Source organism: Choristoneura fumiferana, chromosome 9 (genome assembly GCF_025370935.1).
Source record: "Choristoneura fumiferana chromosome 9, NRCan_CFum_1, whole genome shotgun sequence".
Classification (NCBI taxonomy): domain Eukaryota; kingdom Metazoa; phylum Arthropoda; class Insecta; order Lepidoptera; family Tortricidae; genus Choristoneura; species Choristoneura fumiferana.
In genome coordinates this window covers 3,298,002-3,314,568 of record NC_133480.1, presented here as the reverse complement: position 1 = coordinate 3,314,568, position 16,567 = coordinate 3,298,002, and the positions used below count along the sequence as shown (strand labels likewise).

The following is a 16,567-nucleotide window of genomic DNA, read 5'->3' as shown; positions in this document are numbered from 1 at the left end:
CATTGTTAAATCTACCATTTAGCGGTTGCATACTGAATACTGATCAGCATGATAGGAGTTTGTGCCAAAAAGTAATTATGATTGTTTGTTTGGAGTCTTTTTTTTTAATTTCAACTCCAAATTTGTTACTTTTACGGTCATCCCGTAAAACCATATCGAAAATACAAATTGCTGCTGGTTTCTTTTTCTCGTTTTTCTGTGCTTTCATGCACGTGTATGCCTCAGTTTGTATTTTCCAAAAAGTAATTACAACTTTTCTTTGTATGGTCAGTGAAATGTGTGATCTATACATTTTTAAGCTACTCTACTTTCTATTCCTATCAAATGAATATGTTGTTAAAGTCAAACTTTGAAGTTGCCAGATGTCTTATCGGCATTATTGTTTTATGAAATGCGAGTTTATGGCGGAAAACCAACAATTTGACTGATGGTTACTACATTTTTAGGCTGACCGTCTGTCTGTCTGTGTATTACAGGACTGCATGTAGAGAACCAGAATAGAAAGAGCTTAAATAAATACATAATTTGTATTGTATTGTATAATTTGTTTGTTGTACATAAGTTGTATAGCAATAACAACAAATAAATAAGTTAAACATTAAATAAAAAAATATTTTAAAAAATTAAGGAATTCCCACACAAGAATCATATTATTTTTGTTTTCGTTGTTTCTAGTATAACATTTAAACAGACAAACTTAACCCCAGATTGATAAAAGAAATGAATTTATGGCATATCAAGAAATAACAAAAACTTTTTTATTTGTGTGTCACTGTATTTTATGAACTTAAACAGTTAGTCAACTAGATTTTATCAGTTTGATACTTAGAGATGTACGGAATCCTTGGTGCATGATTCCCCCTCACTTGGAAGATTTTCTGTCACTTTTTATGGGGGTGAGCGAGATTTAAACATAAAGTGCACAAGTTTAGAATTAAATCTGAATTTTAAGTTTTTACATTATTAATACCGGTGTGCAATTGGTAACAAAAATATTGAATGTATTAAAAATTGGAAACTTTATTTTTGATCTTGTTTGACTAATGACTTTGTTTGATTTGACTTTGTTTTAATTTTTTTTTTTATTCGATTGGATGACAAACGAGCAAGTGAGTCTCCTGATGGTAAGAGATCACCACCGCCCATAAACATCTGCAACAGCAGGGGTATTGCAGACGCGTTGCCAACGTAGAGGCCTAAGATGGGATACCTCACGTGCCAGTAATTTCACCGGCTGTCTTACTCTCCACGCCGAAACACAACAGTGCAAGCACTGCTGCTTCACGGCAGGATTAGCGAGCAAGATGGTGGTAGCAATCCGGGCGGACCTTGCACAAGGTCCTACCACCTGCAAAATTTGGTTCCCTCAATACTGTTGGCTGGTTTCCAATACTTCTGCACTGTAATACTCGTATGATTGGTAGTGTTTGCATGAACTGGTTATTTAGACTGCTTATTTTGTAGTAGTTATACTCTAAAAATAGTGGCTCAAACATAGTACAGTCAAACAAACAGAATACCAAGTTCTTTCTCTTTGTGCTAGTAATGTTATCATTGATACATATCGATATCCCATATTCTTGTCAAGGAAGTTATAGAGAAATGGATTATTAAAAGGTTCCAACCGGGTACATGCATTAGTACATTATTTTCTCAAAGCATGTTTGCCTCTATATATATAATAACGTCAAGGTCAAATTCTGCACCAATAATAAATTAATTAGATATTTTCAACAGTAAAATTGTCTTTACTCTTGTGGCTTAACTTTTGTAACACCATACACACACAAGACATTTCAGACAAAATTTTAAAAAAAATTGTATTTTTTTAATTACCAGCCATTATAGTGGCCAGCATAAAAATAACAGAGAAGAAGGGCAATTGAGAGAAATATCGGTGAATGTGGCAAGAGTCAATTGTAATCGACATCTGAATCAAACTAAATCTTATGATGATAGAGCACAGATAGTAGTTAGCAAGCAATTTGTTAGCCAGTGGGTAGGCTTTATTAGAGTACAATTTCACTACCCTTCAAACAAAAAAATGCTAAGTACCCAAAAGTTTAACAACAATGTGAAAAAAATAATTGCAGGTAGGTAAGGGAGGTAACCAATAAAAAGGTGTAAAATTCAACACTGGGACTCCTAAAAGTATACATAGTGTAAATTACACATCCTACATATGTGTGTATGTATAATTTTATTGTACTGAACTTAGTTACTTTATCATAAAACAAAAGTAAACTTGTGTGCGTATATGGGGGGGTTTTGATAGAGATTCCTTAATGAGAAAAGTTTGTGATTGTGTTTATTTTTGCATAAGAATGTTTATACACATGCATATACCCATTATATCTCTGGAACTAAAGAACCATTTTCAATGACTGATAGGGAAGCTTCGCTACCTACATATCTCAGATTAACTCCAGCTACTTTTATCCTGAAATTTTTAGATGAAGTTTCTGGTATGTTTATATTTTTAAATGCCAAACAAGTCTGTCTGTCCTAAACATTGAGCTTCCACATGACTATGAATATGTTATAATATTTTAAATAGGTGTTACATGAACAGGTTCGTAAACATGATACTTAAGTACTGAACTTTTAGCAGACAACTTGTCATAAAGCGCGGGAATAAAAAAAACGCTGAGCGTTGTTATAGTCTAGACGTAAATTATTATGTTAATAAGGAAACTTGATTGGAGCACCTTATTAGAATACTAATTTATTCACTATAGGGACACGATAGATAACAACAAATGATTTTGAATAAAAAAATAGTTCAACCAGTGTGAATAGAATAAGGTCGAGAAATAAAGGTTTTAACTTTTACCCAAAGTTGAAATTAGAAGAGGCGAGTAAACATACCTTGTTAAAAATTCTACGCCAATACAAATCAGACCTTGTAGGCGTCAGCGGCAACGAAACGGTAGTTTCTCCCTGCGCAGGCATTTTCTTTTCACTAAAATTCACGCGTGACTAACAACTTATACAATAATATTCGCGAAGTAGCACATCATAACACAGCCGGTTTCTGGGCGCAGTTAAGATTATTCATGTTCGATTAATCCTTGATAGCGTACGATAAGATAATGTTTTGTGAAAAGTTCGATGTTCGAGATAACTTTTTATTGAAACCGTATTTATTTTGCGAATGACGCCGGACGATACTCATCAACACGACGACACCGTTAGCGACTGACCACAGACTGAGCTATTAGGTAGTCGACAGTCGACAGGCAGGCCGATGATAGGGCCGAAGCAATGCAAGCCGCTAAATTGAATGAACTTGGAATGAACGAACGAAATAAAGTAGTTGAGTTGTCAAACACGTTGCCAGAACGATTTATGCAGCTTGTACTATTAAATAACTTTAATAAATGACATTCATTAAACGAAAATATATTTTTTACATAATTAGTATTTCTTAGTACTTTTATGGTTATCCTGACTTAAATTGTTGTTGAATGTATCCGAATGTACCGTTGCTATGACGACCGCTGTGCTGTGTTTTGTATTGCCTTGTCAATGTCAAATTGCATTAATGTAAACAGACGGGAGTACCAACTATTTGAATTTCAAGTTCGGTGTTAATTTATTTTAGACAATAATGAATGACTTTGATCGTTCTAATAAAGTGGCAGGAGTATATTGGTTGAAAAATCCGATAGATAAAGTTAAAATAAAGTAAGTCAAAAAGCAGCATTTATAATCTAAAAAGTTTCAGAAATTGGATACTTACTTATGCCAAAAAGTATCTATTTCTTATATTACAATAGGAACAACTTCTTTGGTCTTTGGATAATATTATAGCTGTTACTCACAATTACTTTATAATTTTTTTTTATCCTGTGGGAATTATCCAGGGTAAAAATATCTTCTTATAATGCATTCTTACATGTACTCACAGCCGAGTAGTAGGTAGGCACTTGCTCACTCGTATGTGTGTAAGTATAAAACTGTGTGCCAGAACTGCCAGATTATCCTCTAACTATTGGATTAATTATATTATTAATAAATACTAGCTATTAACCCACGACTCCGTCCGCGTAGAATTGGTCTGTCACTATCCCACGGGAACTATGCAATTTTCCGGGATAAAAACTATCCTATGTCCTTCCCTGGGACTCAATCCAGCTGTATATCTACCGAATTTCAACTAAATCAGTCTAGTGGTTCAGATGTGATAAGGTAACAAACAAACAGACTTACAAATTTTCGTATCTGTAATATTAGTGTAATTCTTATTGGTTTTAACATACAATACATGAGTTTAAATAAAATGAACAATCAATTTTTAATCTTTATTATTTCACAGAGTTCATCTAAAGCCTTGCGCAGGAATAAAAATGCTTCCCAAATTTGAAACATATAAAGATAACAGTGCAAATAAGACTACACAGCAATTAGAAAACAATAAATTAAAGGAAAATGAATTCAAATGGCAGGAAAAAGCATTTTGTTTGCATGAAATACAGCGCTATAGTAACATTCACAACTGTATATCAGACACTGATATGGCATATCATGATATGATGCAAGAGTCAGAGTACCAACCTAATAAAATATTCACCTACATAAATGAAGATTGCTACTTGCCACTGCCTTTGAATAAAATTAAGAAAACAACAAGCTTTGACATTCTAAAATTAAATTCCTGTTTTGAAGGAATGAATTTAAATGAAAGGTTCTTCAAGGAAGACACAAGTTCAATGAGGCATTTGTTCAGAAGTGAGGAAAGTGTTGCCATGGAGGAAAAATGGTCAGCAATGCATGTTTTATATGACAACTCTGAATATAATGAGTAAGTATAAAACAATGTTGCCAGTTGCATAATTTAAAATGTTGACTAAGCTATAAGCACCTAAAATTTTATGAGGGCCTTATTTTATTCTGTGAAAGGCTGCTGATAGAAGCTGATACGTCGAGCCGAGGACAGGGCGCAATGGCTCTCATCGAGGGAGGCCTATGTCCAGCAGTGGACTGCTAATAGGCTGATGATGATGATGATGACCATATCATTCTCCCGTGATTACCCTCATTGCCCTCTAATTCTGGAAGGAGACCTGAACTGAATATAGAAGCTGAGATGATGATGAACATTTTATTTGTCACTGACATTTGTCTATTGTTTTATTTCGAATTCTCGGAATTCTATGTCAGTTGCATTAAATCGATTATATTTTTTTAAAACATTTCAAGTGGTAAACCAATTCTTTACAATAAGTAGTATTACTTACTAACTACTTACTCACATAATAACTACTAACTGCCCACCGAATTACAGGGACGCCCAGCTTCTGCTGAAACAAGAGACTGTCCTCCTCTCCCTGTATCACAATGTATCACAGAACTACCTCATTGTATCACCAGATATGAACTCTCTGGATTTGAACCCTTATCATTTGGAACAGGACTTTGAGTATGCTGTTGATGTAACATTTGATAAAGGTGGTGGGGAAGAACTTATGGTTCTGGTAAGAAAGTTACTTTTAACCCTTTTTAAGAATCACCAATGAGGGTTTTCTGACGGCTAGTTGGCGCTAGTATAGTAATGTACGTTTGACAACTTTGACATTTGTGTCACGTCAGCGAAGTGATTGGCAAAAATCGGCTGTAAAATCGATTCGCCCAATAGGGAATTAATATTACTGAAATTTTCTCCCGTCCGAGTGCAGCACTAGCACAAAACCTGAAACAGTTTTTTGAGTATCTTAAATACCATAATATGGTATTATTTCAATTATTTTTTTGGAAATATCATCATCCCAGCCTATATACGTCCACTGCTGGCACAGGCCTCCTCTCAGAACAAGAGGGCTTGGGCCATAGTTCCCGCGCGGGCCCAGTACGGATTGGAACTTCACACGCACCATTGAATTGCTTCGCAGGTTTGTGCAGGTTTCCTCACGATGTTTTCCTTCACCGCAAAGCTCGTGGTAAATTTCAAATGTAATTCCGCACATGAATTTTGAAAAAAGGTGCGAGCCGGGTTTGAACCCACGACCCTCTGCTGAGAGGCTATAGGTCAAACCACTAGGCCACCACGGCTTATATCATAGTTCTATAGGTATAGGTACTAATGGCGACAAAATATACTCAGCGGCACAAAATTTGGCCCACTCTACCTACAAAATTACCTATTTCTGCATACATCTGAGGGCCAGATTTTTTGCCGATCAGTATATAAAGAGAACTGACGTTATCATGGGTTTGCGCTAGTGTCGCCCCCTACGCAGAGCTTTGCCTAATATGCCCTTTTCGTTAATAATCTCTAGATGCTACAAAAGATACGTCTTAGCCTCATCACTACAAACTTCAGTAGACATGTCAAATGTTGGAAGTTAGATCTCGCAATCTATAACGATGCTATCGCCACCTAGTGATATTTAGCCCGTCAAATTTTGAATTTTGGGTCTATACTTGTTTTTTTTAGCATTAGAAAAAGGTTAAACAATCTTGACGATTCTTTTTATTGAAAAACTTGAAAAAAAATCAGTAGGTAACTATTACTTATGATAGCAAAAGCATGTAAATGCTCATAATGTCCTTGCTAATTGTTACTATTTGCTGCGACTTACTTTCAAAAGTGTTTTTCAATAAAAAGACACGTCAAGATCACTTTACCTTCTCTCTAATGCTAAAAAAAGTATAGAAAAAAATTAAATGTCCTGGACAGGAATTATCCCCGAAAAAATTGTTTCAGTTAAATTGTGCCAGTAACGCCATCTCTTGCGGAGTAGGAGAACTAAAAGGCCTCTCTTTCCACCGCCAATCTATTTCAAGAGCACATTCTTGCCACTCAATTTGATGCTTGCGTCCCTCTTTTCGGTCATTAATTTATTCATTAATCGTTTCTTATTTATCAGTTGAAGAAACTCTCCAAAAAATGGGACAAGAAACACAAACAGCTGCTTAAGTTCGTGATGCCTCCGCTAGGAAGGAAATATTATTTCGTAACTTTCGAAATCGTCTCAGCTGAGAACTTTGATTTGGACAATTTGTACATCGAATTTAATATTAATGTAAGTAATATCTGCTCTCGTTTGTGCCTTAACATAAAAAAAACATTATTTTAACATCGGAGACTGGGTTTACAGATTATATCAGTAACAACACAATAGGCCCCAGTGACTAAGTCACTCTCGCTTGTGACTTTTTAGTTTTAAATCCTATGCCAGTGACACGTATTTGTGACTGCTGTGTTATATGCGTAGGCATAGCGTAAGGGCTTAGTGGATTGTCACATTCGGCTCCGGCCGGCTACGTTATAAGCCCTTACCTACGCTATGCCAGCCTTCAGGAGGCACGAATTTTATTGACACATATGCATATCACCGGCGCATAGGAGTAAGAATTTTTGATCACAAACGTTGTGTTACCAGCACCGGAATGTGTTACGTCTGTGACTTTTTAGTTCTTACTTCTATGCCGGTGACACGTATTTGTGACTGCTATAGGATATGCGTAGGCATAGCGTAAGAGCTTAGTGGATCGCTGCCGGGGCCGAACGTGTTAAAAGCACACAGCGCCTGTTTTATCCACATAGCAATGCGTTTTTCAGGTGCCCGCAGGTTTTCAGTGCGCAGACGCGTTGCAAGGACGCACGCACATAAGCAAGTCTCACGCACACGATGACGGGAGACGATGGAGTTTTGGACACGTGATCGATATGCATTTAGAAGCTCCTGTCAATTTGGGTGAGTGTCAGGGGTGTGTTGATTTCATATTCCGATAGAGGTCACCTTACCGAAAATTGAACTATTCTGAATCGTGCTGGCGAGACTTTTCTTAGGCAGTAAAAGTAAAGTTATAAAATAGTTTTGACGAACAGATAGCCAAGTGGTTAGAGAACCTGACTGCGAACCTCGAGGTCCCGGGTTCGATCCCTGGTTGGGGCAAATATTTGTATGAATAATACGTATGTTTGTTCTCGGACCTTGGATGTTTAATATGTATTTAATATGTATTTTTATCTGTATAAGTATGTTTATCCGTTGCCTAGTATCCATAATACAAGCTTTGCTAAATATGGGACAAGGCAATTAATTGGTGTCAATGAGGGCTATCGTTTTTTGTCTCACTAGATGGCGCACTGTTGCGTGAGGTTTTTAAGTATGGCTTTCAAAGTCTGTTTTTACGGGTGTGAAAACAAAGTTTAGATTAAAATCATATTTAATACACCTTAAAACCGTACCATAAAAATATCGAGCATGCCACAGTGTTGCATAGTCCCCGTTTTGTTCGGAAAAAAGGGAGGACAAAGGTTTCCGAAAGACAAAACTGTCTCAAAACACAGACATTCATTGCCCCGGAACGCATATTTGCCATAATTAATTTCAGATATTGCAAAATATTCACAAAATTATTCTAATTATAAATAAACCCGCGTAACTCACCCAAAAACTATGAGATTTGACATTTCGGAAACCTCACGCTACACTAGCGCCTCTAGCGGCGAATCCATACGCGATAGCCCCCATTGTCCAATGATATTTATTTACTTAATGAGTAAAATGTCAAATTCGATTTTAACTAGTTTCCCATGCCTTTAGAAAAATAACAAATGAAACTCCTAATTGAGGATAAATCGAAAATTTGATTTCTTGCGCGATTGCTTTTGATATTTATTGCCTATTATACTTATTATTTTGTTTTTTGATTTCTCTTCCTTACCACTCAACGGTTGACTGACAGAGATCCCTTCAAGGATAAGTCCGCCTTTGTACTAACACTTTTTTGTAACCTTTTTGTTTTTCCTTACTGTACAATAAAGAGTATAAACAAACAAACAGACATATTACATGAGGCTCACCTATTTGCTCTCAAATGTTTATCACTCTTCGATGAATAATTCTCTTAACCCTTAATAAGGCTCCATTTATTGGAGCATACTACCACAGAATCAAAAGCAGCTATCGAATACATACCTGGCAAAGAATATTTGTGACGTATCGTGATAGATAAGGTAAGGTTCAGTTCCCAACTCAATGCAAGTGGTCGCTAAATCGCCTCTACCTTATTAAGGGTTAACCTTTTCGACACCAACCACTCATATATACGTCCATTACATAAATGCAAAAAGCAACCTTCGTTCAATTGTGTTAAGTTTCAATTTTAGGCATTGCAATATAGAAACCTGGAGTATGGGTGATGTCTTTTGTATTTGACGTGGCGGTGAAAAGGTTAACACTACCATCAACATGATGTTGAATATGCGTGATTAGTTACTGTTGATTACGCATATTATGATTTGTAAAATATAACGTAAGAATAGCTTTTAGAATAGAATAGATTACTTATAATAGGATCCCGTTGTTCATCCTCATTATATCAACCGTAGGACAGGCCTCCGTCATAGACCTCCAATTTCTTCGGTTGGAAGCGGCTTGCATCCACCGTGAACCTGCGACTTTAACCATGTCAAATGTCGAATTTGTTGGTGGACGTCATACGCTGCGTTTGCGATCCGCGGTCTACTTTCGAGAACTTTTCGGCCCCATCGGTTATCTGGTCTGTTTTTTTCTGCTGGATGGCAAACCAGCAAGTGGGTCTCCTGATGGTAAGATATCACCACCGCCTATAGACACCTGCAACACCAGAGGGATTGCAGATGCGTTGCCAACCTAGAGGCCTAAGTTGGGATACCTCAAGTGCCAGTCATCTCACCGGCTGTCTTACTCTCCACGCCGAAACACAACAGTGCCAGCACTGCTGCTTCACGGCAGGATTAGCGAGCAAGATGGTGGTAGCAATCCGGGCGGACCTTGCACAAGGTGCTAACACCTGCAAATGTGTTTGCCTCGCCTTGCTCCGCTCAGGTGTTTCCACCAGAGAAGTGCTGTGCGGGTACAGGTAAATGAAGCTTTTCTATTGGTTCATGAGGAACACATTCCTCGCTAAGACATCCTCGCACATCTCTGGTGAAAGCGGACCCTAACGACCCCTAAAAACCAAATTCTCATTTCCAGAACCACCTCCCCTAAAGTTGTTCTTCGAAGTCATCTCGACAGATTGGTGGGACCGCCACCGAACGGAAGGCTACGGCTATCTCCCTCTCTCTCTGGAGCCAGGTCGTTACAGCCGGCAGTTGTCTTGCTCTCGCCCTGAAGAACTAGATTCGGTGGCTGCAGAGAGCAGAAGGTTCTTCGTGGGAGGATGCCACCTGATTAAGGATTTGGAGATTCTTGCTAAACCTCAGTTGCAAGTAAGTATCTTTTTTTGAAAAAGTACCATTTAAAAAGTACTCATTCATAATGTTGTCGTAGGTGGTCAATAACACAAGCTTTGCTTATTCTGGGACTAGGTTAATTGGTGTCAAATGTCCCGTGATATTTGTTATTTTTGACAAGTTATTTTTTTAAATAATTTATTGAATCAGGCGTTAGATCTCTAGCAACTCTCTCTCTCTCTCTCTCTCTCTCTCTCTCTCTCTCTCTCTCTCTCTCTCTTGTGTGTGTTCTTACAGTGTGAAGGTGGAGGAACTGCATGAACACGCATATTTTGCATAAGCTTAGCTATCGTAAGGTCGCGGGTGAGCAAGGAAATTATTTTAGTTCATTAAGTTATTTTTTAACTCGTTATTATTAATTAGGCTCAGTTTTAGGGTGCAGTTCGCGGGCACAGCCTGCAGTTAGCGCTGATCATGCTATTTTTCAATAGGAGTCCACCTGCTCTGTGCAAACCGCGGCAGTTAGGCCCTAAAAGTCAACATTGACAAAAGTTCTCTGCCGCCTCTCTGATGCCTTTGTATATAAATCACAGATAACCTCTCTTTTTCCAGGACGCGAACTTTAAATTCACCAACACCGGTACCCTCTCACTCCGCTGGTCGACCATTACCCAAGTTCCCCTGCCAGGGTTCAGAGCCGCATCACCCCCTGGCCAGGGCCATGCGACTGCCGTGCTGAGGGGCGCTGAGGCAGCTTTGAGGCAGTATAGTCGTGCCAGGGCGCGCCTGGCAGCCGCCACTAAGGGGTTGGATGGGGTGTGATGGGGTTAATTTGACCCTCGCCTCACAAACCTCACAGTGATCCGAGCCTTTATGGCAGCCACACGGCCAAGACTAAGGTTATATTATGCATTGTGAAGGGTTTACAAATTAAAACCTTTTTGGGTGAAAAGTTGGCGTTTCTGAGATAAAAGACTCGGCTCTTGTAACTTTAAGCTGAATAAGATATCCCTTGTACTAATTTTAATAAGTACTTTTAAGTAGCTATACCTAGTATTTGAAGATCATATTGTATTGAACTGTAATGTACGAATTAATACTATTTATCGGATTTAATAATATATTTTGTAGTAAAACTTTAAATGTCCTTTCCTTAAGCTAGACAAAAACAAATAATAAAACTTGTACAATTACAAAATTTGTACTAAATATAACAAACAATAAATTATTAACAATCGACAAGCATAAAAACAAACTCATTAAGTGCCTTAACAACAAAGTCATTATTTTCGTGTTAGTGAATTTATTGGATTTTGAGGTCCCCGTGAGGTCAGGGACCCTAAGAATAGGACTCATGCGCTCTTATGGGAAAGATAGTACTGCTTCTATGCATCAGACAAGCTATAATTAAAACAGTAAGCTGCTTCTTCGTCCGTATCTTCACTTGCCATCTGGAGAGATACAGGTGAATTGCTGCTCAGTTTTAATAAAATAATTGAATCCGTGTGTCAGGTAGGTTCTGGCTTGATCTCACTCTCTTTGAATTTTGGGTCTATACTTGTTTTTTTTAGCATTAGAAAAAGGTTAAACAATCTTGACGATTCTTTTTAATGAAAAACTTGAAAAAAAATCAGTAGGTAACTATTACTTATGATAGCAAAAGCATGTAAATGCTCATAATGTCCTTGCTAATTGTTACTATTTGCTGCGACTTACTTTCAAAAGTGTTTTTCAATAAAAGTACACGTCAAGATCACTTTACCTTCTCTCTATTGCTAAAAAAAGTATAGAAAAAAATTAAATGTCCTGGACAGGAATTATCCCCGAAAAAATTGTTTCAGTTAAATTGTGCCAGTAACGCCATCTCTTGCGGAGTAGGAGAACTAAAAGGCCTTTCTTTCCACCGCCAATCTATTTCAAGGGCACATTCTTGCCACTCAATTTGATGCTTGCGTCCCTCTTTTCGGTCATTAATTTATTAATTAATCGTTTCTTATTTATCAGTTGAAGAAACTCTCCAAAAAATGGGACAAGAAACACAAACAGCTGCTTAAGTTCGTGATGCCTCCGCTAGGAAGGAAATATTATTTCGTAACGTTCGAAATCGTTGCAGCTGAGAACTTTGATTTGGACAATTTGTACATCGAATTTAATATTAATGTAAGTAATGTAAAAAAAACATTATTTTAACATCGGAGACTGCGTTTACAGATTATATCAGTAACAACACAATAGGCCCCAGTGACTAAGTCACTCTCGCTTGTGACTTTTTAGTTTTTAATCCTATGCCAGTGACACGTATTTGTGACTGCTGTGTTATATGCGTAGGCATAGCGTAAGAGCTTAGTGGATTGTCACATTCGGCTCCGGCCGGCTACGTTAGAAGCCCTTACGCTATGCCAGCCTTCAGGAGGCACGAATTCTGTTGACACATATGCATATCACCGTCGCATAGGAGTAAGAATTTTTGATCACAAACGTTGTGTTACCAGCACCGGAATGTGTTACGTCTGTGACTTTTTAGTTCTTACTTCTATGCCGGTGACACGTATTTGTGACTGCTATAGGATATGCGTAGGCATAGCGTAAGAGCTTAGTGGATCGCTGCCGGGGCCGAACGTGTTAAAAGCACACAGCGCCTGTTTTATTCACATAGCAATGCGTTTTTCAGGTGCCCGCAGGTTTTCAGTGCGCAGACGCGTTGCAAGGACGCACGCACATAAGCAAGTCTCACGCACACGATGACGGGAGACGATGGAGTTTTGGACACGTGATCGATATGCATTTAGAAGCTCCTGTCAATTTGGGTGTGTTGATTTCATATTCCGATAGAGGTCGCCTTACCGAAAATTGAACTATTCTGAATCGTGCTGGCGAGACTTTTCTTAGGCAGTAAAAGTAAAGTTATAAAATAGTTTTGACGAACAGATAGCCAAGTGGTTAGAGAACCTGACTGCGAACCTCGAGGTCCCGGGTTCGATCCCTGGTTGGGGCAAATATTTGTATGAATAATACGTATGTTTGTTCTCGGACCTTGGATGTTTAATATGTATTTAATATGTATTTTTATCTGTATAAGTATGTTTATCCGTTGCCTAGTATCCATAATACAAGCTTTGCTAAATATGGGACAAGGCAATTAATTGGTGTCAATGAGGGCTATCGTTTTTTGTCTCACTAGATGGCGCACTGTTGCGTGAGGTTTTTAAGTATGGCTTTCAAAGTCTGTTTTTACGGGTGTGAAAACAAAGTTTAGATTAAAATCATATTTAATACACCTTAAAACCGTACCATAAAAATATCGAGCATGCCACAGTGTTGCATAGTCCCCGTTTTGTTCGGAAAAAAGGGAGGACAAAGGTTTCCGAAAGACAAAACTGTCTCAAAACACAGACATTCATTGCCCCGGAACGCATATTTGCCATAATTAATTTCAGATATTGCAAAATATTCACAAAATTATTCTAATTATAAATAAACCCGCGTAACTCACCCAAAAACTATGAGATTTGACATTTCGGAAACCTCACGCTACACTAGCGCCTCTAGCGGCGAATCCATACGCGATAGCCCCCATTGTCCAATGATATTTATTTACTTAATGAGTAAAATGTCAAATTCGATTTTAACTAGTTTCCCATGCCTTTAGAAAAATAACAAATGAAACTCCTAATTGAGGATAAATCGAAAATTTGATTTCTTGCGCGATTGCTTTTAATATTTATTGCGTATTATATTATTTTGTTTTTTGATTTCTCTTCCTTACCACTCAACGGTTGACTGACAGAGATCCCTTCAAGGATAAGTCCGCCTTTGTACTAACACTTTTTTGTAACCTTTTTGTTTTTCCTTACTGTACAATAAAGAGTATAAACAAACAAACAGACATATTACATGAGGCTCACCTATTTGCTCTCAAATGTTTATCACTCTTCGATGAATAATTCTCTTAACCCTTAATAAGGCTCCATTTATTGGAGCATACTACCACAGAATCAAAAGCAGCTATCGAATACATACCTGGCAAAGAATATTTGTGACGTATCGTGATAGGTAAGGTAAGGTTCAGTTCCCAACTCAATGCAAGTGGTCGCTAAATCGCCTCTACCTTATTAAGGGTTAACCTTTTCGACACCAACCACTCATATATACGTCCATTACATAAATGCAAAAAGCAACCTTCGTTCAATTGTGTTAAGTTTCAATTTTAGGCATTGCAATATAGAAACCTGGAGTATGGGTGATGTCTTTTGTATTTGACGTGGCGGTGAAAAGGTTAACACTACCATCAACATGATGTTGAATATGCGTGATTAGTTACTGTTGATTACGCATATTATGATTTGTAAAATATAACGTAATAATAGCTTTTAGAATATATAATAGAATAGATTACTTATAATAGGATCCCGTTGTTCATCCTCATTATATCAACCGTAGGACAGGCCTCCGTCATAGACCTCCAATTTCTTCGGTTGGAAGCGGCTTGCATCCACCGTGAACCTGCGACTTAACCATGTCAAATGTCGAATTTGTTGGTGGACGTCATACGCTGCGTTTGCGATCCGCGGTCTACTTTCGAGAACTTTTCGGCCCCATCGGTTATCTGGTCTGTTTTTTTCTGCTGGATGGCAAACCAGCAAGTGGGTCTCCTGATGGTAAGATATCACCACCGCCTATAGACACCTGCAACACCAGAGGGATTGCAGATGCGTTGCCAACCTAGAGGCCTAAGTTGGGATACCTCAAGTGCCAGTCATTTCACCGGCTGTCTTACTCTCCACGCCGAAACACAACAGTGCCAGCACTGCTGCTTCACGGCAGGATTAGCGAGCAAGATGGTGGTAGCAATCCGGGCGGACCTTGCACAAGGTGCTAACACCTGCAAATGTGTTTGCCTCGCCTTGCTCCGCTCAGGTGTTTCCACCAGAGAAGTGCTGTGCGGGTACAGGTAAATGAAGCGTTTCTATTGGTTCATGAGGAACACATTCCTCGCTAAGACATCCTCGCACATCTCTGGTGAAAGCGGACCCTAACGACCCCTAAAAAGCAAATTCTCATTTCCAGAACCACCTCCCCTAAAGCTGTTCTTCGAAGTCATCTCGACAGATTGGTGGGACCGCCACCGAACGGAAGGCTACGGCTATCTCCCTCTCTCTCTGGAGTCAGGTCGTTACAGCCGGCAGTTGTCTTGCTCTCGCCCTGAAGAACTAGATTCGGTGGCTGCAGAGAGCAGAAGGTTCTTCGTGGGAGGATGCCACCTGATTAAGGATTTGGAGATTCTTGCTAAACCTCAGTTGCAAGTAAGTATATTTTTTGAAAAAGTAATATTTAAAAAGTACTCATTCAAAATGCTGTCGTAGGTGGTCAATAACACAAGCTTTGCTTACTCTGGGACTAGGTTAATTGGTGTCAAATGTCCCGTGATATTTGTTATTTTTGACAAGTTTTTTTTAAATAATTTATTGAATCAGGCGTTAGATCTCTAGCAACTCTCTCTCTCTCTCTCTCTCTCTCTCTCTCTCTCTCTCTCTCTTGTGTGTGTTCTTACAGTGTGGAGGTGGAGGAACTGCATGAACACGCATATTTTGCATAAGCTTAGCTATCGTAAGGTCGCGGGTGAGCAAGGAAATTCTTTTAGTTCATTAAGTTATTTTTTAACTCGTTATTATTAATTAGGCTCAGTTTTAGGGTGCAGTTCGCGGGCACAGCCTGCGGTTCGGGTGCAGGTACAATTCGTCGCAGGCGCCGCGCGCAGTTAGCGCTGATCATGCTATTTTTCAATAGGAGTCCACCTGCTCTGTGCAAACCGCGGCAGTTAGCGTAGGCCCTAAAAGTCAACATTGACAAAAGTCCCTGCCGCCCTCTCTGATGCCCTTGTATATAAATCACAGATAACCTCTCTTTTTCCAGGACGCGAACTTTAAATTCACCAACACCGGTACCCTCTCACTCCGCTGGTCGACCATTACCCAAGTTCCCCTGCCAGGGTTCAGAGCCGCATCACCCCCTGGCCAGGGCCATGCGACTGCCGTGCTGAGGGGCGCTGAGGCAGCTTTGAGGCAGTATAGTCGTGCCAGGGCGCGCCTGGCAGCCGCCACTAAGGGGTTGGATGGGGTGTGATGGGGTTAATTTGACCCTCGCCTCACAAACCTCACAGTGATCCGAGCCTTTATGGCAGCCACACGGCCAAGACTAAGGTTATATTATGCATTGTGAAGGGGTTACAAATTTAACCCGTTTTGGGTGAAAGGTGGAGTTTCTGAGATAAAAGACTCGGCTCTTGTAACTTTAAGCTGAATAAGATATCCCTTGTACTAATTTTAATAAGTACTTTTAAGTAGCTATACCTAGTATTTGAAGATCATATTGTATTGAACTGTAATGTACGAATTA

General features: G+C 38.9%; 2 protein-coding genes across 6 annotated transcripts in view; one reads left to right on the top strand and one right to left on the bottom strand.

Moving 5' to 3' along the window:
* The window catches only part of rho-4 (rhomboid-4), a 32,870-nt gene extending 29,621 nt beyond the window's left edge, over positions 1 to 3,249 (bottom strand). For all 5 annotated transcript variants that reach the window (XM_074091920.1, XM_074091921.1, XM_074091922.1 and 2 more), the window contains exon 1: positions 2,869 to 3,249. In XM_074091920.1, the coding sequence (XP_073948021.1) occupies positions 2,869 to 2,952 (84 nt within the window). In that variant the 5' untranslated portion in view covers positions 2,953 to 3,249. The remainder of the gene's footprint in view (positions 1 to 2,868) is intronic.
* A 270-nt stretch (positions 3,250 to 3,519) lies between these two features.
* Positions 3,520 to 16,386, top strand: LOC141431452 (tectonic-like complex member MKS1). The gene is made up of 11 exons (XM_074092636.1): positions 3,520 to 3,687; positions 4,319 to 4,804; positions 5,288 to 5,477; positions 6,870 to 7,025; positions 7,565 to 7,700; positions 9,972 to 10,207; positions 10,784 to 10,987; positions 12,176 to 12,331; positions 12,843 to 12,978; positions 15,239 to 15,474; positions 16,085 to 16,386. Exons 1-11 carry the CDS (start codon positions 3,611 to 3,613, stop codon positions 16,292 to 16,294), a joined length of 2,223 nt encoding a protein of 740 aa, XP_073948737.1. The 5' UTR covers positions 3,520 to 3,610; the 3' UTR covers positions 16,295 to 16,386.
* The last annotated feature ends 181 nt before the right edge of the window (positions 16,387 to 16,567 follow it).